A 25,756-nucleotide genomic window follows, 5' to 3' on the forward strand; every position below is an offset into this window, starting at 1 on the left:
GATCGTATCATGACGTAAGTATCGTGATAATATTGTATCGTGGGGCCTCTGGTGATTCTCACCTCTAGCTGCAACTAATGATTGTTTTTATCGATTAATCTGCTTGTCTGATTAATTGTTTAGGGTATGAAATTTCCCTTTTCAAGTTTTTATAATTTCATTATTGTATCATTTTATCATCTTAAATCCCAAAGATATTCAATCTCTAATGATATAAAGCACAGAAAAGATGCAAATCATCATATTTGGGAAGCCGTAACTAGAGAATTTTTGCTTGGAAAAAAAAATATTTTCCGTCCTACAGTCTAAAGCCGGTTGACAATTACTTTTGTCTCAGTATTACATTCCTTTATATGTTTGTTTAGAATCAATAGAAACAAGATGGCCCAGTTCCCCCTCAGCCATACACCACCTGCTCTACTGGCATGAACCCAATATGGCAGACCTTTGTGGGTTATTTACTTCAAAGTTAACATTAATTTGACAACACCCTTTATTTAGCTAGACTTATCTGCTCTGACACTGTGTGCAGAGCTGAAGGGCCCAAACAGCAAAGTTGGCACATAAACATGAGATAAATGATGTTGACACAGTGGATCAGCCCAGCTGCCACTTTGTAGCAATACACTTTGATAGATTTCATAAAGAGTTTGAATCATGGCTTTTTTGTGTCCACCCATCATCCCTGTCACTGTCTTCCTCTCCCCCTCTCCGTCCGTCCTGTCGGGTGTCTGAGCGGTGAGGTACTGTAGCTATATTCAGGTTTATGTATCCGAGCCTGGCACCTGTACAGATCAGCCCTGTATTTACACTGCAGCTCCATTTAGACTGCAGAAACATGGAGAGCACTCATTACTCTGAGGTTTAGGCTGTCCGACAGAGGGATGCAGGGAAAAAAGACGGATGGAGCGAAGGATGGATGGATGGGTGGGGCATTGGCTTGGCACCAATCCCAGCTCCGGATTGGTTGTTGTCCTGGCAACGGCACGTCTGACCTTATTTACCCCCTCGCACACCCCTCGCCGTACGTGCACTCCGCTCTCGCCTAGGCTCATTTCTTTTTGCCGCACACTTTCCACTCCTCTCTGCGTGAGAGCTGAAACTCTTCTTCGTGCCCCTTTTTTCGCCTCACGCTCCTCTTTCAAGTGCGGCCACCTTCCACGCAGAGCAGGTGAGAGTCAGATCACAACACTTACAGCTGCTGGTGGGCATAGTGAGGCAACATTTGCAGTGTCTTTTGGTCAAGCGGTGAAAAAGAAAAACGATGCCGTAGACTGCGAGGCTGCACTCTCGTCCATTTATATTGTGGACAGTAATTTCATACCTCCCCGGAAAAGTCGCTGGAAAGCTTATTTCAGGATCAGGCCGGACCACACACGGTGTGGAGCGGTGCCTATGCATGACAGAGCTCTGCCACAAAGGGGGGAGATGATGGCTTCTGCAGACCTGCAGCCGTATCAAAATGGTTCCGATGGATTGGCCTCCATACTGATGGGTCCTGTGGGCCCGAATCATGCAATTTGCCTCAGCTCTGACGGCCGTAGCTATACATCCTGTTGTGCTGCTGAGTCCCGCAGAATGGACACACACACACACACACACACACACACAGAGGACGACCTATGCCATAACAGGCAGAAAATAGGGTCTGTCTTTACCTGAGGCTGAGAATCCCTCCGGGCTCAAAGCAGCAGGTGTGTGTGTGTGTGTTGCTGATCCGTACAGTTTGAATGGCCGGTGCCTCCTGGTCATTTAATGGAGCCTGCAGGGCAAGAAAAGTGCATCCAATCACTTCATCTTAGGCTATACATACACACACACACACACACACACACACACACACAATTGCCAACGCTTATGCACCAAATTCATATTGCTGTGCAATGTGTGTGTGCGCTCTTATCCTTCTACCCTTCTGAGGGCAGAGAGGCGTTCGGTTCGTCTGATGGCAGCAGGGCTTCCCCCACATCTTAATGCATATCATCTGTGTGTGCTTGCATGTAAAGAAAAACCACACACTTGAGCAAATGGAGATGGAAGAGGGGGGAAAAGGGAGGAGGGAAGTACGCATACCATCCACATTCTGAGATTAGGAGTCATAGAAAAGAAAGCAAAAGGTTTGGCATAGCGGGGAAATACACTTCCTGCTGACCTTGAAGGAAACACACACACACACACACACAGGCATACCAAACAGGAAAGAGTAGATAAAGAGCAACAGCTTGTTCCCCTTAATATAAGTCCTTCTTTCCTCTCGGCGAGGAGCGGTTGATCACCGTCATCACCACACAGTTTGGTGACACTGACAATCTAAAGAGACGTCGTCTGCCGAGCGTTGACGGTGTGAGATCGGAGGGAGGGACGGGGAAGGGATATTTCGGGCCAGCTGGGCGGGCAGGGTGGCGGGGGGGCCCCAGATGGTCAGAGGTGGGGGGTAAAGTCCTTGTTTGTGCGCGTTGAGGGGAGTAAGCACCAGGTTAGACACAACATTGGTGTTTAGGCCCTGGACACAGCATGGTCTTAGTGTGGGCGTGAAGGGGGGTGCAGTTCATAGAGGGTAGGTGGGGGAGGGGGGGTGCATGAGTCTGCTCCGATTTACATCCGCGCAGACGGAGAAAGAACGAGCAAGAGACAGGAAATGGGGAACAAAAAATATTTGAGCCACGCAGATTCTTGGAAATGGTGCAGTCAGTATTGAGTAGATGAAGTCTCTCTCATTGTCTGACTCATGGGTGAAGCACTACAGGTGTATGATTCCTTTTCTTCCAAGACGAGGTAGCCTGTGGAGCAGGAGGTCACTGACGCTCAAGGAAAGAATGTCTCTCTCTTTAGTTCTGCCTCGTTCCCTCTTTCCTCCTCTACTCTCTTTGGGCTCTCTGTGTCATAAACTTCTCTCATACATTCCATCAATTATTCCCCACAGTACAGCACAGATGTTTGTTTTTTTTACCATAAAAGGCTTCCAAAGTCTGGTTTTATTCACCTGCCAAGCATCAAAATGTATTGTTGTTTAGGTGTTATTCTGTCCTTCTCTAGTTAAACCTGTGTTGAGAAATGTTTGGAAGTGCCTTAAACCTGCATTCTTTCTAACAGCCAGCAGGGGGCGACTCCTCTGGTTGCCTAAAGAAGTCTGATTGTATAGAAGTCTATGAGAAAATGAGCCTACTTCTCACTTGATTTATTACCTCAGTAAACATTGTAAACATGAGTTTATGGTCTCAATAGCTAGTTTCAAGTCTTCTTTAATACAGCATGATGTTCATTTAGTAAGTTATTGTCTCATTTAGAGTCGAATAGACCATAAAGTAGAGTATGCTTTAGGGCCTGGCTACCTTGTGATTGACAGGTCGCTACCACGGCGTTGTCCGGTCTGAGAGTTGTCTGTGTTTTCGTCTTAAAACTTTAACCCTTTCACAGTGTGTTTTCAGTTCATGAAAGTTAATTATAACCTTTTTTGGTCGCCTAGAAATGCCTTAATCTAATACTTAACTCCACCCTCTCGTGACACCACTGCTAGCCACACAAAGGTTAGCAGTGGTGAGTTTGCAGTTGGTCAGCAGTTTTGTGTCAAAAGTTCACCAGAATGAAACTCAATGTGAGAGCTATTCTCTGATCGCAGAAATTCCGTACAAATGATTTGGTTTCGGTCTGCGATTTCGTCATTGTGACTGGTTGGATTAACAAAACACAACCGTGACACCTGGAATACAAAGGCAATCAGTATGTGAAAGTTGATGTTGTTTTATTCATTGAGAGTAATGACTCACCTGACATTTACTCATCTGTCATTGCGCGCCAAAACCGCACCCATCTGCTACACCACAACTGAAAAAAACAACAATACCATTTCACAAAGTCACCAAAGATCCTCCCAATCCATTTCACCAGAAGTGTTACTACAGCAGCAACCGCCATAGAGGCTAAAGCTCATGCTATGCCCAGCCAAGGTTCACAGTGACCACAGCGCGCTGTGCCCAGTCAGCATAGTGAGCCGAGTTAGCGATCACCCCGCTGTGACTGACCACGGAAGAACTGCGGCTCCACCAAGCCTCTCGGCCTCCCGTCGCCACCGCGACAGACTTTTTACTGTGGGCTTGTTATCGTTCCGTCACGAGCATGAAAGTGTTTATTAAAACCTACAGTATACATTCATTCGGGATGCACAGCACATTGTAAGCGTGTTATTAGCATTTTCATTGTAGAAGAATATCTGTAGCCGCCATGTTTATGTGCTGTACATGCGTTAAGTGCCCAAGTGTATTCAGTATGCATAGTACGCAGCTGCTCTGCGTGATCGAGTATCTGCTCTGTATTCCTGAAGCCGTGTTGTGGGATTGTTGCTCCTTTAATTATTCTCTCATATTAAAGGATCAAAGGTCTCTGCCACAGTCATCCCCCTGCATTTCATTAAAGCTGCACACACAGACACACACACACACACACACACACACACACACGTGTGTATATGCTTCTGTGTGCACGCACGTTAGCATGGACACACATCGGGGAGGACATCGGGTATGTTCATTTTTTGAATTCTGAATGTGATTTCCTGCAATTATAAAAAGGATAAATGTTAGCCTTTTCAAGTTCCCCACTGAAGAGCCCAGCATGTTGCGTTTGATTCTGCTCCTCAGCGAGAGTTTTCTTTATCAGCCAAGAGCTTGCACCAGTCCTCAGAAGGGTGTCACCGATCACCCTCTGGCATGAGGGATAGAGCATGTTTTATTCTCCTGGTGTGCTTTCATGTCTGTGTGTGTGTGTGTGTGTGCATTCACGCCCACATGTGCTCAAATGCACATGTGTGGGTGTGTGTGCTGCTCCGTGTCTTTGCCCTCTCCCCTCTGCTGCTCCAGCACTGGACCAAACCAAACCTCCTCCTCCGCATCCAGAGGATTCCCCCCCGCTGATAGGCTGCTCCAGCACTCCTGTTCTTTTTACACCCACAGCCCCTTCGGTGCTCCCATGATGCCCCTGTGCTGTCACCACTCTGCTGCATGGTGGCTGGCAGGAGGGGTTGGATGCTGGGTGTAATTAGGGCGTACCCGAGCCTACCAGGGCCAGAGAGAGAGAGAGAGAGAGAGAGAGATAGAGGGAATGGGGAGGAAGGAAGAGGAAGAGGATAGAAAGAGGGCTGACAGTTTGACATCAGTAGAGCACACCGTCTCTGTAATTGCTGGCGTGCATATGGCCGAGGTTGGGAGGCTTGTGGGAGGAAGGAGTGGTAATGTAGGATAGAGAGGATTCAGAAATAGGAGGGAGAGAGCAGCCTTCTGAAGCAGTAGATGGGGGGGATGTCATCCAAAAGTGGGGAAAGACGAGGGAGGAGATCGAGGGTGAGGAGGAATGCAGATCGGGGGGAAACGAGACCTGAGCAGTGCAGACGAAGCTTGAGGTGAATGACATGCATAGCAGGGGGTCCAGCATGTTGACACAGCACACGTCTATTCTTACATACGCACATGCGCGCGCACACACTTCCACAGCTGGTGCACCTAAGTAAACATCTCTCTGACTCGGAGAAGCCTCAGCAAGCACCACAGGTAGGGCTGCTGTGTGTGTGCGTAGGTGTGCTCACACCGGCTTATGTGCTTTTGTGTTCCCTTAACCAGACAATCAAGTCCCCCTTTGTTCGGCTGTAATTAGCACACGCAGGTAATAGAGCTATCGGGACGTGGCCACACACACACATTCCCAGAGGGGATATTGATCAGGAGGGGGAGAGCGTGTGTGTGTGTGTGTGTGTGTCCTGAGCGAGGGATCCCGATCGATGGTGTCCTGTCGCGTTGATAGATCGCCAATTCTGCGCGCAAGGCTATTGAGCAGGAAGCGGCTTTTGGTGAGACCTGCCTCCAGGGTCTCACCTGCATCCACGCCACGACAAACACACACACTCACACTTTTCCGCTCCATTATCTCACTGAGAAATGGCGCCCACATTTGAAAATTTCTTTTATTTCAGTCGTGCGGTGCAATATGCACCCCTTCTTCTTGTCATTCCTCCTCTCACTGCTCCATCCATCTTTGACACCCTCTCTGCAGATTCGCCGGCCCATCTCGGTCTCCTGCTTCCTTGTCACGTCTATCCGTTTCATTTCAGTTTTTCATCAGCTCCTCCTCCTCTCTTTTCTCTGCACTCATTCTTCCTCTCGTTTATTCGTTTGGTCTCTTCTCTGTCCGCCTACTTAACTTAAGACTACTCCGCCGTCCTCCCCCCCAACCCCATTCCGCGCTCCTTTTCCCTCCCATGTTCCCCTTCGCTGACTCCCAGCACTCCCTTCCTCTCTCCTCCGCTCTGTCACCCCTCTATAAAGACTCCCACTGATGGACCTGAACCTTCTGCCCAAGCCAAACTCTGCCCCTCATTCTTTTCCTCCTGCGCTCCATGCGAAGAGGAGCCCAATTAAAGTCCGTCTCCTCTCTCTTTCTTCCACTCCGTTGTGCTCCTCTCTGTGTGTCTGCACTCAGACTCTCTGGGGTCGCTAATTAAAACACTTTACTTTCTTCTCTTTTTCACCTGTTCATCCAACTTCTTCTGGCTTTCTTATTCATTTTTTTTATGTGTTCCATCTCTCTGCTCTAACCCTGTCTCAACATCTCTCTTTTCATCAGTCTCTCCATCTGTCTTCCTCTGGGCCTCGCCTCGTGTCACTCCATCACTCACATCCCCTTCCCTCCATTTGTCACACACATTTCTCTCCTCATTTATCGTCTCCTGCTTTGTCTCTTCACGCTGTTGTGATTCATACAAAGTCTTGTGATTTCTTCATGTTGAATTTACGTCGTCCTACATCGACTTCCCTCAATCTTTCTCACATCTTCTCTTCCCCCCGTATTAGCTTGTACACAGGGAACTCTTTATACCGCAGCTGACAGGAAGTCAGAATCTGCAGTCTAAAGGAGCATGCATTATGCAGCTCTTCTGTTCTAATGATGCTGTCTTGTCCAGAGTTGTTGTTATGCCTAAAGCCACTCAACCTTGACTGAAGACGTGGCTGTGCATGCGCATGCACGTCCGCATAAGTTTGCACGCTCCTCCTGTGTGTGTGAATCCGTGCTGTGTGGTGGGAGAGCGGGAAGCACAGGGAGGGAGTCGAGTTTATTTTACACTCAACTCCTCTCAATGGTCTTAATTAGCATATGAGGAATTGTTGCTCTCGCTCAACACGGCTCCCTCGCTGGAAATGCAGTCGTATCATTGTGATATATCAAATTGTAAAACATTCTTTAAGACCTGCACAACTTTGCTTTATCACCTCCTGTAATCGTTATGTGTAATATTGATGAACTATCCATCTGCTGTAACTATCCACGTTCCTCCAGGCACACAGAGATTATGGAATACCTGTCATCCGTCTCCTTTCTCTCAGTCTGTGTTTAATCACCGCCTCTCTCTCCCCTTCAGTCATGTATTACTCTGTAATCGTTAAGTGAAATATTAATGTCGTTGTCGTTCCTCCCTTCAGGTTAACAGCAGGAGATCTGTCCGTCCAGGTGAATCTGAATGACTACCTGGACATCTACTGCCCACACTACCCCAACATTGGGGCCCAGGGCCCCGGGCAGCCGGAGACGCTGGCCCTCTACCTGGTGGTAGAGACCTTCTTCCAAGGCTGCGTGGAGACCAGAGGAGCCATCAAGAGGTGGGAGTGTAACGACCCCTTCGCTCCGTTTGGACCGGTGCGCTTCTCTGAGAAGATCCAGAGGTTCACCCCCTTCTCGCTGGGGTTTGAGTTCCTGCCAGGGCGCCACTACTACTACAGCTGTGAGTAGAGGATCTGTGTGTTTCTGTGCCTAACTTCTGAATGAATCAGTTTTTAAATTTTTAAACAAGCAGCCATACAAAAGCTTTATACAGTCAAAAAAAATCCTGGATTTTCTGGTTTGATCAGGACACATTTTGGTTGGTTAGGGCTGCAAATTATTTTGATTATCGATTAATCTGTGGACCATTTTCTGAAGGAATCCATAAATTGTCTATGAAATATAAAAAAAATAGTGAAAAATGCCCATCACAATTTCCTAAAAACCAAAGATGACATCTCCAAATTGCTCTTTTGCTCCAACCAATGGTCAAATACTCAAAGATTTTCGGTTTATAATCACATAAGGCAAAGAAAAGTGGAATATCCTTACAATTAAGAAGCTGGATCTACGTGATGTTTTGCTTGAAAATGACCTCAAGCCCTTGAAAACTTGGATTGAAATTGTAAGTATTATATATTATTGTATAATATTAAATGGTCATGACTTGGTAAGCAAAAATCGAAGTTCAAGCTTTAAAAACAGAATTGCGTAACATCCTACCCTTAGATAACCCTAACTCTTGGAGTTAAACACCAAAGACTCAGATAATCTGCTTGATCAGGACTTCTTATTGATAATACTTATTAATTGATTTATAGTTACGCTAGGTCTGTCAATTGATTAAAATAGTTAATTGCGATTAATAGCAAATTAATCATACATTTTTCTCTGTTCAAAATGTACCATAAAGGGAGATTTGTCAAGTATTTAATACTCTTATCAACAAGGGAATGGGCAAATATGCTGCTTTATACAAATGTATGTATATATTAATTAGTGAAAATCAATTAACAACACAAAACAATAAAAAATATCATCCAGAAACCCTCACAGGTACTGCATTTAGCATGAAAAATATGCTCCAATCATAACATGGCAAACTGCAGCCCAACAGGCAACAACAGCTGTCAGTGTGTCAGTGTGCTGACTTGACTATGACTTGCCCCAAACTGCATGTGATTATCATAAAGTAGGCATATCTGTAAAGGGGAGACTCGTGGGTACCCAGAGAACCCATTTTCATTTACATATTTGAGGTCAGAGGTCAAAGGAACCCTTTGAAAATGGCCATGACAGTTTTTTTCTCACCAATTTAGCATAAGTTTGAAGCGTAATTAACCTCCTTAGTGACAAGCTGGCATGACATGGTTGGTACCAATGGATTCTTTACGTTTTCTAGTTTCATATGATGTCAGCATCTCCACTCTAAAACTGAGCCAGCTACGCTCGTAAAATCGCAAGTTGTGTGAATGCGTTAAAGAAATGAGTGGCCTTAAAATAAATTCGCTTTAACGCGTTATCGCGTTAACTTTGACAGCCCTACGTCAACAGTAATTTCCCCCCCTTTCTCAAAAAGTATTAAGGTTCAATACGTGGCTAAAAGGTGTCACTTAATGTCTTGTAAGAAATGTCTATTCTATTGAAGCAATGAATATTGGCTTCAGGTTCCACACACTGGAAGCCAAGTATAACAGCCCAAAAAAAGAATAGATGTAAATATTTGATGCTACAGTTCAACAGACGGTGCATACACACCTGTGTTGGAGGAAGTGGTGGCCAGGCAGCCCCACATGTTAAGGGATGAAAGGGTTGAGTGTGTTTTATACGAGGCTTTGAGTGTTAGGAAACTGCAGCTCGTAGCATTAATAATGTTTTCCATATATTCCCGCTGAATGACATTAATTTGATGTTTTCTTAAACCTGTAGGCTGGTACACAACTTTAGTGATGGTTTTCTTCTTTCCCCATTACACTCTCCTGTGCTCCTCTCATCTCACTCATTTATTTCAAACCACTGGAGGGACAAAAGGGAGGGAGAGACACAGAAGATGGCTTAGTGGCTGTAAAATCTGCTCTTTTTTTCTTACTTTTTTACAACTTGTGTCAGTCCAACCAAGAGGGGGAGGACATGAAACAAGGCAGAGAATGAAAGAGTCAAGTGAAAGCATGGTATGGACGGCTGACAACAAAGAGACAGAGAGGGACCGCAAAGTGTAGGAGGAAGAAATGGAGATCAATACGGGACGACAGTGAGGAGAGGAGAAAAAAAAGGCAGACGGAGGTAGAGAAGCGTGGAGGAGTGACAGAGGGAGAGAAAGAGCAAAAGATGGACACAGTCTGACAGTACAGGAAGGGGGGAGGGGGGGACGAGAGAGGCCGGATGAGAGGAGTCCACACTGGAGAAAGAAAAGGGAGAGCAACAAAAGGGATGGATGAGACGAAGAGAAAGAATCTTTACATAAATTACTGTTGCGGTTCAAAGGACAATGGAGCATTGTGAGGGCATGAGAGAGTGCTTCCACACACACACTAACACACACACACATGTATATATGTACACACACACACACTGGGCTATTGTGGTTGTTCAGGCCAGTTCAGAGAAAAGCAACAATGGGTGTCTCCCCCCCCCTGGTCGGGCCACATCGGGCTCAGAGCAATTGTGTGTGTTTTGTCCACATCAAAGATAAGGCGTAAAGTTGGTCCAAATGTCTGGCTCCGGGGTCCGCGTGCTGAATGGGCCCGCGGCACTGGAGACAGTATAATGGCATTAGCCTGGGAGAACACTACAATAGTATTAGAAACACTAATGGCATTAGTTGGCTCAGTCTGAGCCGGGCTCAGCTCTACTCTACGACTCCCACAGACTGTGACACTGACAGCCCACTACTGTCTCTGGGTCTCTGGGTCTCTGCCTGACCCACTGACCTACGCCCGCTGCTTCTCCATGTCTGGATCCCCACAAACAGGAAACACCTTGACATCCTCTGATGGTCAGCTGCTCATAACATAGAACCATGTGAGGAGCAATGTTTCCAGAGGACACTTCAAACTGAAGAATGCACTAGTAATTAGTCAAAGGCAAAACACTAAGTTATGCGATCACATTGTTGAAACTAAAATAAATATTAAGTTTACAAATAGCAGTTTGATAAAAACAGATCTTCTCAAGACATGTTTTAAGAATACTCCACTTTGAATAATGATTTTTCTAATATGGTTATTCACAGCGGCAACCTCCGGTGCCGAGAAATGAGGCCATCGCGGAAGTGCCAAAAACTGCAGTTCCTCAAACGTCCACTTGAGGCTGGCTCCAAAAGCCAGTTAATCCCCATAGACCCCCCCCCCCCCCATGTTAAAATGCCCAACTTTACAACAGAATAAACATGTTACAAAAAAAACGTTTTTGGTCTCTATAGCTAATATACCCGTTCATGACAACTGTACGGGGGATGACTTTTTATAGAACTCACCCATTTAAATTATATCAAGGCTTAAAGTTAGGCATAATTAAGGGTATGGCCACTTTGAGTGACAGGTGGGTGTCGTCTCAGGTCACTAGCTGCTAGCCGTTTCTCTCAGATTTAAAATAGTATTAACCTGACCCGCCAGATGGTTTGTTACACCGAACCATCTGAGACCATCTGTCATTGGAAACTGTTTGGAAAAGAGCAGGCACTTTCAAAAAATACTTGGTAGGGATGAACCATCTGTCAATCAAACTGTTGCTGAAGCCAGTCGGGAGAAGAGCGAAAACATATCTCCTATCGAGAAAAGCCTTCAGTGCCGTTCTTTGCTCTTCTTTCAATGAAGAAATACTCTCCAGTTCTGATATAACCATTGTTGTTTCGAACGAACAATCGCCTCTCCATGTCGTCTCACACACCTAAGCCACGCCCGTATAGCTGCCAGTAGCTCCTCACAGGATGCTGATTGGTCCGTGACGCAAACGCATTACTTGAAGCCTGACCAGATGGATTTTTCATGTGATATGTGAACCCGCGATTCTCTCCTGATGTCGTGACATCACGAGAATCCAGCTGCCATGCAAGGTAACATGGGAACATCCTTCTAGTGTCAATCTCAGCGCACATACATCATTCTGCACATTAAAGGTCAAACCATCCAAGTGAAGTACCAATAAGCAAAACTGAGTTTTGAATGGAGGGACTTTAACTCAAGGTCTACTAGCTTTTTCCGGATCTTCAACCTTTGGACATTAACTTAAGATTTGTTTTGTCAAACTGGTATAAACTTGATTAGCTGATCTTCCAACATCACTGACGAGTGGTGATCAGTTTTTAGTTTCCCCTGTAAACTTGTGCAGTGTTGGAACTCACATTCGTTGTGCTGCGTACGAATTACAGCATTTCTCTCGTACTTTCTGTTATTTTGGTGAAACTGCTCCTCTCTTTGCTTGTTTCATTTATTTGCTGCATATTCTCTTCATCTGATATATGAGCTGTCAAAAAGCTTATTTTGTGTGTGTGTGAGTTGAGCTCTCTCAGCCACCGTAGATGGCGCCTTTCTAACACAGCCCCACTGCCATCCTGTGCTGTATCTCATCAGTCGAAATTACAGATACAAAGTGAGACAGACTGTTAGCCATCATACACTCAGCTTGTGTGGTGGGCCCCTGTTGAGTTAGCATCTGTTTGTGAATAATTCAGATATAAAGCCCTTTTAAACTGCAGTTTCCAGACAGATTTGTTTTGTAAAAGCAATGCTCATCTGACAGGTAATGCAGCTGATGTTTGCCTGTTTTCCCCCGTGAGCCGTGATCAGTATTGATATCGCAGCAGTTGCATTTTTTTATGGTCGCGCTCTCAATCGGGTATTTTATTGTTTTTATTTAGCCGTGCAGATAATTGTGAAGTATGTTAGTCTCTGTGACACGGGGAGACGGTGTTATTCTTTATATCGATATCATTGTATGAGCTGTTGAAACGGAAAAAACAACCTCGCTGCTCTTTAGCTTTTCTTGTCATAAGAATTCTTCAAGAAGTGCCAAGAGAGTTCTCAAAGAGATGGAAAGATTTCATTCTTTCCCTTTTTTTTATTTGACACGTTTAGCATGTTTTGAATACTAACCGTTTGTTGGGTTTAATAGGTAAGCAGCATATTTAAATCTCTCTCGTTGTTTCTTTCTAGCTCTACCCGCAGATGAAGGCCCTCCTCTGCCATGTATGAAGTTGCGTGTCACCGTGTGCTGCGAGCCCAGTGAGTACACTCCTCTTTTTTATCTCTTCCTCCTTTCATATTCCCCCCCTTTGTACGCCAAGAGACTCCTCTCTCATCTCTACTACCAGGGCCCGATGTTTAGAGTGCCGCTCCTCACCCACACTACTATTCCTGCTCTCTTTTTCTGAACAACTGTAATGCTCTAATTCTCCACTTTTATGAAGGAAACATCTTTTACCCTTCAGAATCTTGCATTATCTTTAACCTTGTAAGATGAGACTCTCCACTCCACGTTGCCTTTTAAACCTAATTGGATTGAGGGCTTTTTTAGGCATTAGTTCTCTCTCTCTCCTCTCACTCCATCCTACTTATTCTTTTTTTTTTTTTTTTTACCTCCTTGTCTCCCTCAATCTCCAACTCTCCATCTCTCTCTGGTCCCTGTGTGAAATTCCCAGAGTTGATCTAATCCAGAGCACGCCTGGAGTAATGTTAGTCTTCCAGTCCAGTGAGCTGCCCATTCCGGTTGGGAATGTTGCCCAGTAGCCACTGTGGGAATCCCTGTACAGTTGGTGTGTGTGTGTGTGTGAGCGTTTCTGCATGTATGACCATGTTCCTGCATGGGGCCTTTGCGTGTCTGTGTCTGCCCCCTCATATGCGGCTCTGAGACGTCTGTCCCAGTTCCCATCCCAGTGCTATCTGCAGGGGGCTCGTCGTGCTGTCCCAGGCTGAACCAACACATTTTTTTCCAGGAAAGCTGGTCGCGAGGTTGTGCGTGCGTGTGTGTGTGAGTGTGTGAGTGTGTGAGTGTGTATGAGACCCACTCACTAAAATTCCTCCACGTCGTCTAACAGAATACCTCCCAATCCGCGCCGCCTTGATTAAATTCATGTCACTTTTGTACAAAGGGGAAAAAAAAAATAAAAACCGGAATAAAAAGAGCCCCATCCGTCTCAAATGAATTCCTAAATGCCATCACTGTTCCGGCGCGAGACGGGGAGTAATTTGCTGCGTTATTACCAGAGTGAAGGCTGATGACTTTTTTTAAAATGTTAATTATCCTGCTGTCATTAATTAGAAATACCACAGATAGTTGTTCAGTGAGGAAATGCTAATGTAGTCTTCTGACCTTCTGACTGTATTCCCAGATCAGCCCATCAGAGACGGAAATAATCAAAATATTTGGAATCACCTGGATGCTGGGAGACACTTGACTTTACTGCTAAAGCCCATTACTTTACATTAGAAAGACTTCTTCCAGCCACCAAGATGCACTTCCATCTACCGTTTCCTTTTCTCATCTTTCTTTCTTTTTTTCCCTCTCCCTCTCATCCTGTTCCTTAACCAAAACTAATCCCGACTAAATGTCAGGATCTCCCTCTCCTTGTCTTCCACTCCTCCCGCTCTTTCTCTCTAGTCTTCTGTCATTCCTGAAGTGGCACTAATCCTCCCCTTCTCTCTGTCTCCTCAGCGCTCTCTCCCCCCCACCTTCCTCCTTTTTTATGATCTTTCGCTACTGGAGCAAAACTAATCTAGGCACCATCCTCGGCAGTCTCTTCCACTTCCTCCTCCCTTCCCGCCTGACTCCGCCCCACCCCACCTTCCTCCACCTTCCCTGTGTCTTTTTCTATCTCTTTGTTGTATCTCCATATCTGCCACACAGTTATTCCCTCCTCTCCCCTGTTCCTCCGCGCCGCTCCATCTCTGTCGTGCGCATGCTGTGCGGCGAGTGCGTTGGGATGAGAGTACACGAGGCCGGAGAGAGAAGAGCGAGCGAGATGGATGAGAGAGGAGATGAAGGAGAGTTGGAGGGTCTCTCTCTCTCTCTCTTTCTCTTTCTCTTTGACTGTCCATTAGTGGCGGTTTACCACAGCTGTTGTTGTGTTGTTCCCTGTGGTAACACCTTACATACCCTCTGGTTCCTTCCTGCTCAGGTTCCCTTTTATCTGACAGGTAGCATGGCAGCAGGGCGCACCGGCCCAGTCTGTGTGGGAGTGTGTGTGTGTGTGTGTGTGTGTGTGTGTGTGTGTGTGGCCCTCGGTGATGTCCTTCAGCTACATCTTATCTCTTATCTAAACTTCAAACCGTGCACCTCCCTCCCTTCTTCTCTCCACAAACTTCTTCTTCTAGAAAGCATGAAATTAAACGGTATTTCCACGCGGGGATGCCCTGTTGCGGGCGTTTGAATTAATTATCAGCAAGCACACACACACACACCTGCCTCACACTGGTCTGAAGGACAGAGCGATGACAGTGAGAGGGTCCGTCAGGTACGCTGTCATTGCTCCAAGGTCAGCTACCACCCGTCGGTCCCTCGGTCTCCTCTCCAGTGTGTGAATGTGTGTGTTTATCGCCTTAATTTAACCCAAGAACACAACAAACCAGGCAGGACAGACTCAGTGATGCAGGAGGCTCCTAATGACACCCTGTGTGTGTGTGTGTGTGTGTCGGTGTAGGTGTGTGTGTGTGTAGGTGATGTTTCCTCATCCTGGTTGTTGCTTGCAGCATTGTAAAGCATGTTTTGGCTTTTTAGGTTCTAGTTGTTTTTCGGCGTAGCGCTCTGTGTGTGATGATGTTTATTTGAACACAACGCCGTCACGAATCACGCCAGAGAAAGTGCTCTGCTGAAAGGCGCTTGAGCCCGCGTTGCATCAGAAAACAAGGCTCTGAATCGGCATCAGCGGCAGACTGGTGTCATGTGAAATCTCCGGCGCCCCTGCCTGCAGCTCCTCTATTGCATCTTTCAACCGACTCGCTTTTTGCCTCTCTCACTCCATACTTACCTTTTCTTTTTTTTTGTGTGTGTGCAACTTCTCCCTAAAACTCCTCCCGTTGTGTATATCTCTCTTCCTCTCCTCGTCGCTCTGCCTCTCCGCCTTTCTCTTTTCTACGCCGTCCTACTGTGAGAAACCATTATAGACCAACTTCCCTCTCTCTCTAATTGATTCCCGTTCTCTCTCCGTCTCTCTCGCTTCTCTTTTCTGTCGTTCTCCCGCTGTGAGCAGTCCATTACATTCATTTCAGTTTGCAGAGCTTCACCGTTTCCTCCACTTTCTCTCTTTTTTTTTTCCTGCTATTTTTTTTTTAAAATTTCTTCCATCGCTGCCCTCCTTTACCCCCTCCACTCTCTCCCAAATACCTTTGTACCCTCTGAACTCCATACACACAAGGACACAACTCGAAACACACACACACACACACACCGCTCGCCCAGCCGAGCTCTCCCGGATCCCAAACCTCGACACTTAAAAAATTTGACTTTAACCGTTTTCGGCGATTTACGTTTTCGCTGTTTTTTTCGCCTTTCACATTTTTTGTTTAATTTTTTAGTAAAGTGCTAATTTTCAGGGTTGGTTAGCGTTAGCTCCTGCGTGTCTAAAATGGCGGCATGTGAGGAGAGGTGGGATGGTGGAACAGTGTCTGTCTCTGCAGGGGCGTTCTGCCTACTGGAGACATACACACACACACTAGCATGCACACACACACACACACACACACACACATTTAGCCATGGTTGTGCATGTACAGTTACACATGCTGCATGTTTTCTGACTGCAGTGCAGAGACGACACTGCTCTTGCAGTCACGCCACCGCGGACGCCATTTTGTGGCGAAGAGCTCACCATGACCGAAATTATGATGTTGACACAAACTCAGTGTTCGTTTTTGTTGCGGGTTTTTTTTGCGCAAATGATGTGATTAAAGTCAGATCAAAACACACATATCACACACAGCCGAGTAAACACAAGGCATTTAACGTTTTAGTTTCGAAGCGCGGCGTGGCGTTTTACACACACACACACACACACACACGATAATTGTTACTTTTAAGTAAAGTGTTTTTCCTCTACCCCAAGTAAATTATAAGTTTGATTTAAAACATTTGTAATTATCATAAAATGTTTTTTTGTTTTTTTTATGGCTACATTTGCCGCATCCAAAATATCCACAATAAAAAACTCAGTAAAGTCAGGAAGGAGTTAAAGATATAAAACCATTTTTTAAATTTTTTTTTATAAATAATTTTGTAATTAATTAATTTAAAATGCTTTTTCGATTAAAGAAAATCATACACTTTTTTATGTATGTTAATTTAAACTTGAAAGGACGGCTAATTAATAAATATTCTTTGGTCGTTAAATTTCATTAAAATATGGTTTGATGGCAGAAAAGCTAAATTTTAAAAAAGACGACGATGATTTTTATTCTGTTTTTATGCAAGCACGGCAGCGCTATTTAAAGCCTGAAATGTTTGACTATTATTCTCTTCTGTTTGCTTTGATTTGCTCCCTTAAAAACACTCACAGTTACACCCCCGCATAGACACACACACGCACACACTCAGAGGCCCAGACCCAGCATGCTATTTAATGCTTCGTTAACCTCTAGATGGTCGTTAGTTGTACAGAATCCTGGGAGTAATTTAGTGTCTCGTGTCTGTCGGAGCGACGTGTTGCTGCAGAAGACCTGTAGGTACGAGATGGATATTACAGACAAACACGGTGTTTCGACACTAAGCCCTCATTAATAAATCCTTTCTCCCTCTGAGTGACTGTACGGCAGATGAGCTCCGAGTGGCCCATTTCCTCTCCTATAATCTCAGCCAGTCGCGGTGGGATGTGGACAGGTGGTAGTTTGCCTGGAGACATCAATACACACTTTGTCTTCGTTCGTGTGTGTGTTTGAGTCTTTGGGGTTGCGGTGTCAGAGGTGGGTTCAAGGCCGTATCGATTTAATAACCGCTGCAATTGTGCAGCCTCATCCCCGTTTCCTGACCTTTCCGTTCGCTCTCTCTTTTCCGTCCTCTCTCGGTTTTAACCGTTTCCGCTTTTTAGTCTCACCACCTGTATTTTTTTTTTTGTTCTCTTCACCAGCTCTCCCACCCCTCCCTATCCCTCCATCCTAATCATCCCTCCATCCTTCCCTCCATTATTTCCTTTTAGTCCGCCCCCTGCTGAGAAAGTGACGTCCAGACACAAACACCCCCCTATCCCGTCTCTTTTCTCTCCCTCCCTTTTCTCTCTTGTCTGACCTTGTTTCAATCCATCCAACCTTCTTTTTTTTTATCCGCCATACTTTCTCACTCGGGTCTCCGCCGCTCTTCCTTTCATCTTCTGTCCACTTCTTGGTTTCGCTCTGTCATTTTGAATTTTCGTGTGTTTTCTTTCCCCCCTTCTTTTTCATTTCCTGTATCCCCTCTGTATAATCTCGATCATTCTTACTCCTCCTCATTTACATAACACTATCTTTTCCTGTTGCCATGCTTCTCAAGCGCTTTTTTTATCCGACCTTTAAGAGAATTTGCATAGGGGGACATATTTAGGGTTGCGCAGCCAGTCAGTACTCATTTTTCACGGCGTAAGGCTTTGAGTAATGGTAAATACCTTCCCCTGGTCATTTGTCTGTTTCTTGCTCCCTTTTGTTCCACAAAGCAGCAGCTTTATTGAGAAAGTTAAGCATGCAGAAATGACTAATCAGCAACTTGTATCTTTGCCTCAACTTTATCTAAATCTCTCTCCTCTCTCTCCTCTCTCTCCTATTACAGCATCAGAGGGTTCAAGACAGATACAAGGTGAGATGCAACATTTTAAACCCAATTTATTCTCAGGCCTCGGCATCTTTAATGATGCGTCTTTACGGTTACAAGTAAAGTTCAAGTTCAAATGTGGTTCATTTGCATGAATCAGTTGTAGCCAGAATATGTCACAATATCTGTATGAAAACATGAAAATGAGAACCATGTAAAAAGCGTAGAAATGTGTCGAATAGATCCGCATGGCCTAAAGTATGTGGACACCAAAACGTTACACCTATATGTGATAGTTGAAAATCTCATTCTAAAACAAAACAATGGTCTTTTAATGTGCTTCTGTGACAACCTTTTCTCTTCTGGGAAGTTTTTCCACAATCTTTCTGAACCTGGCTGCAGCGATTTGCCCCCATTCAGCCGTAAGAGCATTAGTGATATAGAGTAGGGCGTTGAGGCCCGGCTGCGGTCCAATTCATCCCAAAGGTGCTTTCTGTAAAGTTCTCTTACGGCTACGGCAAACTCAGACCTTCCACAAACTGTTATCATAAAGTTTGGAGGCTCACCATTGTCTATAACCCTGGTTTCTCAACCTCGGGGTGGGGACCCCTAAGGGGGTCACAAGATAATTTCCAGGGGTTGCCAGATGGTTGTGAAGAAAAAAATAAAATAACATAATTAAAAATAAAATACAGTTTTTTAGACAGGGAATTGTTTTTTTCATTACATCGCCTGTACCAGTGATATCATTTACCCGAGAATAGATTCTATTGAGAGTCAAAGTTTTGCGGCGGGTTAGGGTTTGAGAGAAATAGTCACGAAATGCATCAAAACTCCACAGTGACTGGAGGTGCTAAAACTAAACAGAACTGTCATCACAAACAAAGCTTTATTTATGTAGCCTAGATTTATTAATTACAACAGTCACAATAATCACTCAAAACGGCTGTTTGCGCTGGGCAGAGGGGTCGCAAACACCGACCCGATTATTCTGGGGGGTCGTGACTCTAAAAGGTGGAGAACCACTGGTCTATAATCTCATTATATGCCGTAACATTAAGATTTTTATAAATTGTCATTAAGGCGGCGAGCCCAACCCGTAGAAATAATGGTCAAGACCTAACAGTCACAAGTGTGTCCGCATACTTTTGGCCATATTGTGTATATATCATACATGCTATTTCATTCATAAAGATCCCTTCTCCCTTTCAGAAACTGTACGTGCAAGCAGCGCCTGCTCACTGAGGACAGCTTCACCTCCGCTCCTCCTCACCCTCGTCCTCCTCGTTCTGCTGACTACCTGACTTCCTCGTCCATCCGATCCGTCCTCGCCTTCTGACCTCGCAACCCCCAGATCGGGAGATATCACTCAAGACGTTCCAAGTACACAATGCAATCTACACTCAAGACTAGTGAATGACGCTATGCTAAGCTACTGCAAAATGACACGTATTACCACCTTGTGGCTGGTTTACCTGTGAAATTCCAGAAAGAATCCGGTGTTTCTTCTCCAGAAACGGTGACTCAGGGACCGACACGCCGAATCACAGTGATTCATTTCTTGTTATTTTTCTTCTCCGCGCCGGTTGTGTAAGTAGTAACACAGAATATTACACATGGAGCTAGTCATAAGGCTCAGATCCCGCTCCGACGCCAGGAGAACAATGAGTCTGTCAGGAAGCAAGTTTTCTCTCTTTTTCATATCTGTTTCTCATTTTCTACTTATTGTGTTGTATTTACTTCTTTTTGAGAAGCTGCCTCCTGTTAAAAAGTGGCCAAATGAACACACACGACTGTTCTGAGAGGCTCAGGTTGGAGGCCAGTCAGTTAGCTGGTGACATTTTCCTTCTTCATTAAATGCTTAAACATAAATAACTTCCACAGTTTAACATCTGATTACAATCAACTTTTTTAACTGATTAGATTTTGGAGATAAATTTGCTTTAGGAGGAAATGGGGAATATTTGTGAATAGTCAAGCTGGGCTCCTGCGCCCCCTACTGGGATCAAACTGGTTTAACTGGAGTTGGACTGGGTTGGCCAGAAACTCAGAAACTGGACCCTAGATTGTGGTGCTGTGAGGTGATAATGGGACCTGGGACAGAGTTTGTCCTCTCTGATTGGACCCCCTGTTGTTCTGCCTCCCCACCTCTCTCTCTCTGCTTCAGAGTACAGCACAGAACAGAGGGGTTTATGGGTAAACAGAGAGCATCGGCTCGCCTCACTCCACTGAACACGCTGCGGACCACGGAGGAGGCTGATTGGTCGATGCTCCTGGTGACCAACCAGGTGTGCAGATGTGCACACAAGCTTTTTGTTCCTTTTTGTTGTTGTTTTAACGCAGGATCCTTTATTTTAGATTTTACTGTATAGTTAATATATTCTGCAAAATGAGATATGTTAACTACATAATTCAATGTTTTAGTAAGAACTGGTCTCTGATATTTAAGTGCAAAAGTCTGACATACACAAATAATGATTTGTATTCTGGATATATATGTATTTACTGGTATTTTCAATACGCTCTGCTACAATGTAGTTTCACAAGTTAAATGATTTTTTTTTGCCAAATAGTTTCTTAAAGAAAATCGCTCAAATTGACCGTCATAGATTAAGAAAAAAACATTCTAATGAATTAATAATTCATTTATATTTTTCATTGAAATTAGAGAGAATGTACGTGTGTATTTTTCATTGAAATTAAATGAAGTTTATATATATTTAAAGTTACATAATTATTTCCCCGGCAATATTTGAGTGGCTTGAGCTCAGGAAATCTATAGTTTAATTGTTTAATTTATTAAACAGTTAAAAAAAAATACATTGTTGGCACTTAATATATTTTCCCCCTGCTGTAAATCACACTAGTCAGGCAAATTTGTTTTTATGTTAAGCTCCTGAATGGGTGATAAAACGATGTTTGAAGAGAGAGAATCATATCAGTGATGTAGAATTTTACAATCATGTACAACTAGGAGTTTGTTTTTGATTTCTTCCCGTGTGTGTATTAACGTTTTCTGCTTTCACATTTTAGTGAAGAATGTAGCTTCTTCTGTGAAGAGCCAACTGCAATCTGAGCCTTTTTTTTTTTACGTGGCAAGACAACAAAAATAAATATGATTGCATTTAAACGCTTGGAGCCGATCGTCATTTCACTTTGAAAGTATTGATGTTTTATGTAACCGCGGGTCTCTCTCTACAACACACACACACACACACACACACACACACACACACACACACACACATACACACATGTCCAGTTTAATACACATGGGTATATGGAGATAAGGAGGCTTCAGGGACTTTAAATGACCTTGTGGTGCAAGAGGCCATTGTAATGTGAGTAACTTAGTGGAATATTGAGCCGAGTTTTTATCTATGGGCAACCAAAGCCCGATAAGACTCCAATAATAGACCACGAAGCATCATTGCCAATACATCGACCTTAAAGTAGTAACTGTATTTATTTTCAGTAAACACAGAGCAGAGGTTGATGTTTTTTGTTTTTTTAAATATAGAAGTATACATCCAGATAAGCTGTAAATGCATTTCCATCTATGTAGGCGGTAACGTAGAAGCTCTTGTGAAGCCAGAAAGGCAATTTCCTGGATAATAGGGCTAATGCTCCTATTTCATGCTTTATGATCTCTTCTGATGACATGTTTGTCACTGTTGAGGCATGTTATGAGCTGGCTTTGATTCTGACCTTCACCAAGAAATAGCCAAAGCCCATGTTTTCATTCTTTTTCCCCATTGTGAATGATGAAGTAAGCACACTGAAATCAGCGGAAAGTAGACTGGTGTTAAAGGAAAAGGACTTAAAAAGCAGCCACCGGAGTAAAGCGAGCCTTCATGTGTCCACTTCTGTTTATTCCAGCAGAAGCATGCACAAACCAAAGCTTTTATGTGATAGTGTGATATCAAGTTTTTTATGTATATTTTATATCTGTGATTCCAGACAGGAAATGCTTGACCAATCATACCAAACATTTCTGATATTTCTTTGAACTTGACAATGTGATGTTTTTAACAGGTCTGCTGCGTGTCGACGCACTAAAACTGGAACTGAACTCACTCCTCCAAAATAAACGTTGTAATTATGGACAGATGTTTGCCATATTATATAAATTTAGAAGATCGTGAAAATCCTGCGTCAGAGCTTCCTCTGGGGTGACTGTGATCATAAACAATTTCTGGGATGACAGATTTAGATTTTAACTATCTGTCTGACTAAAAAAAAAAAAAAAAATCCTTGTTGCATATCCATACTGCAGCTCTCCTTTTCCACCGACGACACTGTAATTACACTGGATCACATTTCAACATAGCAGGTTCTTTGGGCACAAGTTGGCCTATATTTAATCGGACCTCGGCTGAATATTTAAGGCTCGGATCGCCGGTGTTGATTACATCTTCAGAAATACAAAACTGGATATTAATAGAAGCACACAATGCTGGTATTGTTATGTCGTAATTACTTGAATAAAGACGTATTTTACGGGAACACTCAGTCACAAGTCAACATATTTTAAGGGTTATGAAAAAATCTAATACTTGAATGCATTTTACAGCAGAAAATGTACCTGCAGAAATAAATTAAAAGCTGTATTTTTGCTGTATTTGTTTGTTTTAAATCATTGCGAGATGTTTCTCCATTCTTTCTAGTGTTCAGATGTCTCGGACACATGCTTCTGGAGCCTTTCCTTGAATTTTGGAAAGACTTTTTTCACCGTCCGCGTGTAATCAACACCTCGATCTGTAGCATTCAACACCCTCATTGTGGATCCTGGCCTGTGTTTATATCAAGGTGAACTGAGGTGAGAGGGCGTCCCCGCTGCATGAAGTTTCCTTCTGCAAACTTAAGACAATGAAAGATCCTTGAGAAAAATGTGTTTCAACTTTTTGATTTGATTCGTTGGCTTTTTATTTTTTTATTTTATTGAAGTTACGTCATCCATTATCCTCTGGGCGGTGAAGAGATACAAGGCCAAGCTGGCTTTCTTTGGCCATTCTCGCCTTAGAAGTTTAGTGAAGAATATAATGCAGCCAGCACTGAAAATGCATCTTCAATATGTTATTCTAGACGAGCTTAATTTTGTTAAGATGATATATTCATTTATAATGGAGTCATTAAAGGGATTTTTTTACTACTTTTGCTGTTTTGTTTTCACCGAGATGGGGCTATAGATATTATTGACTCACTATTCTAATATTTAGTTGTCATTTCTGCTCATAACTGGCCACGTCTGACAACTTTTTTGCATCAAGAAATGGGACTGAAATCTCCTGACCTCTCAATCTCACAGCTCTGGACATCTTCTACAGCCATGAAGAAGCAGAAGCTGTGAGAACAGGTTTTGTTTTTCTGTAAGCATCATTGAGTGTTGTTTACTCCTCAAGGTAACATCTGAGCCGTGTGTGTCTGTATCATACAGTCCTGGAAGATCAAGGACTCTGTTAAAGTCTCCACCAATCAGCAAAAATGGCACTTGACATCTCTTGCACGTATTGCGTCAACTTTTTCCAATACTTTATAATCAGATACAGTGAATATTTGACCCTTCATGCGGTGGAGAGTAAAAGACTGGCTTAAGATGCTACAGTAAATCTGTGAAGCACACCCTCCACATAAACGCCTTTAGAGTCTTCTGAATTCACTTTAAGAGGATATCCCTTTCATTTATTCTGCGAGGTTTCACTTCACTAGCTGTCTAGGAATATTTTCAAAAGCCCTGCTGATCATATACCACGCTTTATATATATATATATATATATATATATATATATATAGAAGTAAAACAGCAGTGGCCATGCAACCACAATTATAGAAATTATAGCCTTGTATAATAAATAATTCAACTGTGTTTGTAGTCATTTCACAGATGCAGAAACCTGTAGTAAGGTAATTACTGAATTATTAAGTAGTAGTTTAAAAGTTTGAAATAATGACACCAGACAGGATAAAACTTCCTATAAAAAAAACATTTAAAAAAATGTATTAAACTGTTTATTCAAAATGTCACCTAAAATAATTTGAAATAAATGAGTCTATTGAACAACACATTTATTACTGAAGATGCCACATCACAACACAACATAAAATTTGATTATATTTATATATATATATAAAGTGATTTACTGCGTCATTTACAGTAAGAGTTCATATAACAATAACCGAAGGTTCCCAACCAGGTTCCATGTGTTGCTGAATGTATTTTATGTGTAAGACTTTGGCTTGTTAGAGCCTCTGAGGATTATCATTGAATAATTTTGCGGCCCTGATGAATCGGTGTGCTATTTAATATCCAGGTAATGAATAATAGTCTGGGCTTTTATTTCCTCTTCGGAGCGTAAGCAGAGTTTGTTTGTTCTAAATAAAATCTAAACTACTCCTCGTATTCACATCCTTTACACGTGTCAGGTAGCCAATAACAGTGTAATTATTTCTGCTGTGTGCTCACAGAGCAGGCACGTCCGGCGTGTCACGCAGACTGTGATGAATGTGGATGAACCAGATTATAACAAAGGAGGGAAAAACGCATATATGGTGTTATGGAGTTGAGCTCGAGCAAAAGCACTTGTCAATAGATGATTACAAACCTTTTTTGTGAATGTGTTCTCATTTAAATCCATTAATTTCACATTATAAGAGAAACCTGAAGGAGGCTCTGATAAACATTGCAAAATACTAACTTTTTATATTAAAAAGATGAACAAGATGTCATCCGGAGAAAGAGGTAAACATACAGAAATATTATTCCATGCCTGATTTGTGATATTTAACATTTATCATTAAAGAGGAGCTATTATGCTCATTTTCAGATGCATACTTATATTTTGGGTTTCTACTAGAACATATTTACATGCTTTAATGTTAAAAAACGCTTTACTTTTCTCATACCGGCTGTGCTTCAGCCTTGCTCTGATTGGTCAGCTGACCAAACTCTATCGTGATTGGTCGACCGAAAAAAAATCTTCGGACTCTGCTCCAGCTCCGCTCTAACTAGCTTTGTTTGAGGGCTGGCCAAACTAGTCGCTAGGCAGGTATTATGCAGATGTGTTACTTGGTGACATCACCATGTTACAGAAAAAAAAGGCGGGACTTCAATCAAGGCGTTTCAGGCAGTTCAGGAGCAGTGTTTCTGTGGAGGAGAGTAACTCCCTTTGGCGTGGACTTTGGTCTTCGTAACTTTTCAGACCTTTTACATGCACAAAAAACTATATAAGATACTAAAGGAAAGAGAAAAAGTACAATAGGTCCTCTTTAAATTGGCCTCAGAAAAGTCAAGGCAGGACTTTAAAAACAGGGATCAGTTGACATTGGCCCCGGCCTTTCTAGTGTTAAACATCTCTCATCTCTCTAAGACCCTGCACCATGTTTAAGTTATGGCTGCTGAGTGCAAATGAGCTCCAGTCGAGTTGAGCCGAGCAGATTTCAGCATGCCGGTTGAGGCTTCACAGAC

The 25,756-nt window shown here is 43.4% G+C and overlaps 1 protein-coding gene across 2 annotated transcripts in view; it reads left to right on the forward strand.

Moving 5' to 3' along the window:
• The window catches only part of efna4 (ephrin A4), a 34,837-nt gene extending 13,416 nt beyond the window's left edge, over nucleotides 1-21,421 (forward strand). Inside the window, exons 1-5 of one of the 2 annotated variants that reach the window (XM_074653604.1) lie at nucleotides 5,103-5,395; nucleotides 7,467-7,765; nucleotides 12,738-12,806; nucleotides 18,310-18,336; nucleotides 19,504-21,421. In XM_074653604.1, coding sequence (XP_074509705.1) covers nucleotides 5,286-5,395; nucleotides 7,467-7,765; nucleotides 12,738-12,806; nucleotides 18,310-18,336; nucleotides 19,504-19,595 — 597 coding nt within the window. In that variant the 5' untranslated portion in view covers nucleotides 5,103-5,285 and the 3' untranslated portion in view covers nucleotides 19,596-21,421. Of the gene's footprint in view, nucleotides 1-5,102; nucleotides 5,396-7,466; nucleotides 7,766-12,737; nucleotides 12,807-18,309; nucleotides 18,337-19,503 lie in introns of those variants that run through there. The other variant, XM_074653603.1, reaches the window with a different exon arrangement.
• Nucleotides 21,422-25,756: the final 4,335 nt, after the last annotated feature.

The sequence above is a fragment of the Sebastes fasciatus genome, chromosome 12 (assembly GCF_043250625.1).
Source record: "Sebastes fasciatus isolate fSebFas1 chromosome 12, fSebFas1.pri, whole genome shotgun sequence".
Classification (NCBI taxonomy): domain Eukaryota; kingdom Metazoa; phylum Chordata; class Actinopteri; order Perciformes; family Sebastidae; genus Sebastes; species Sebastes fasciatus.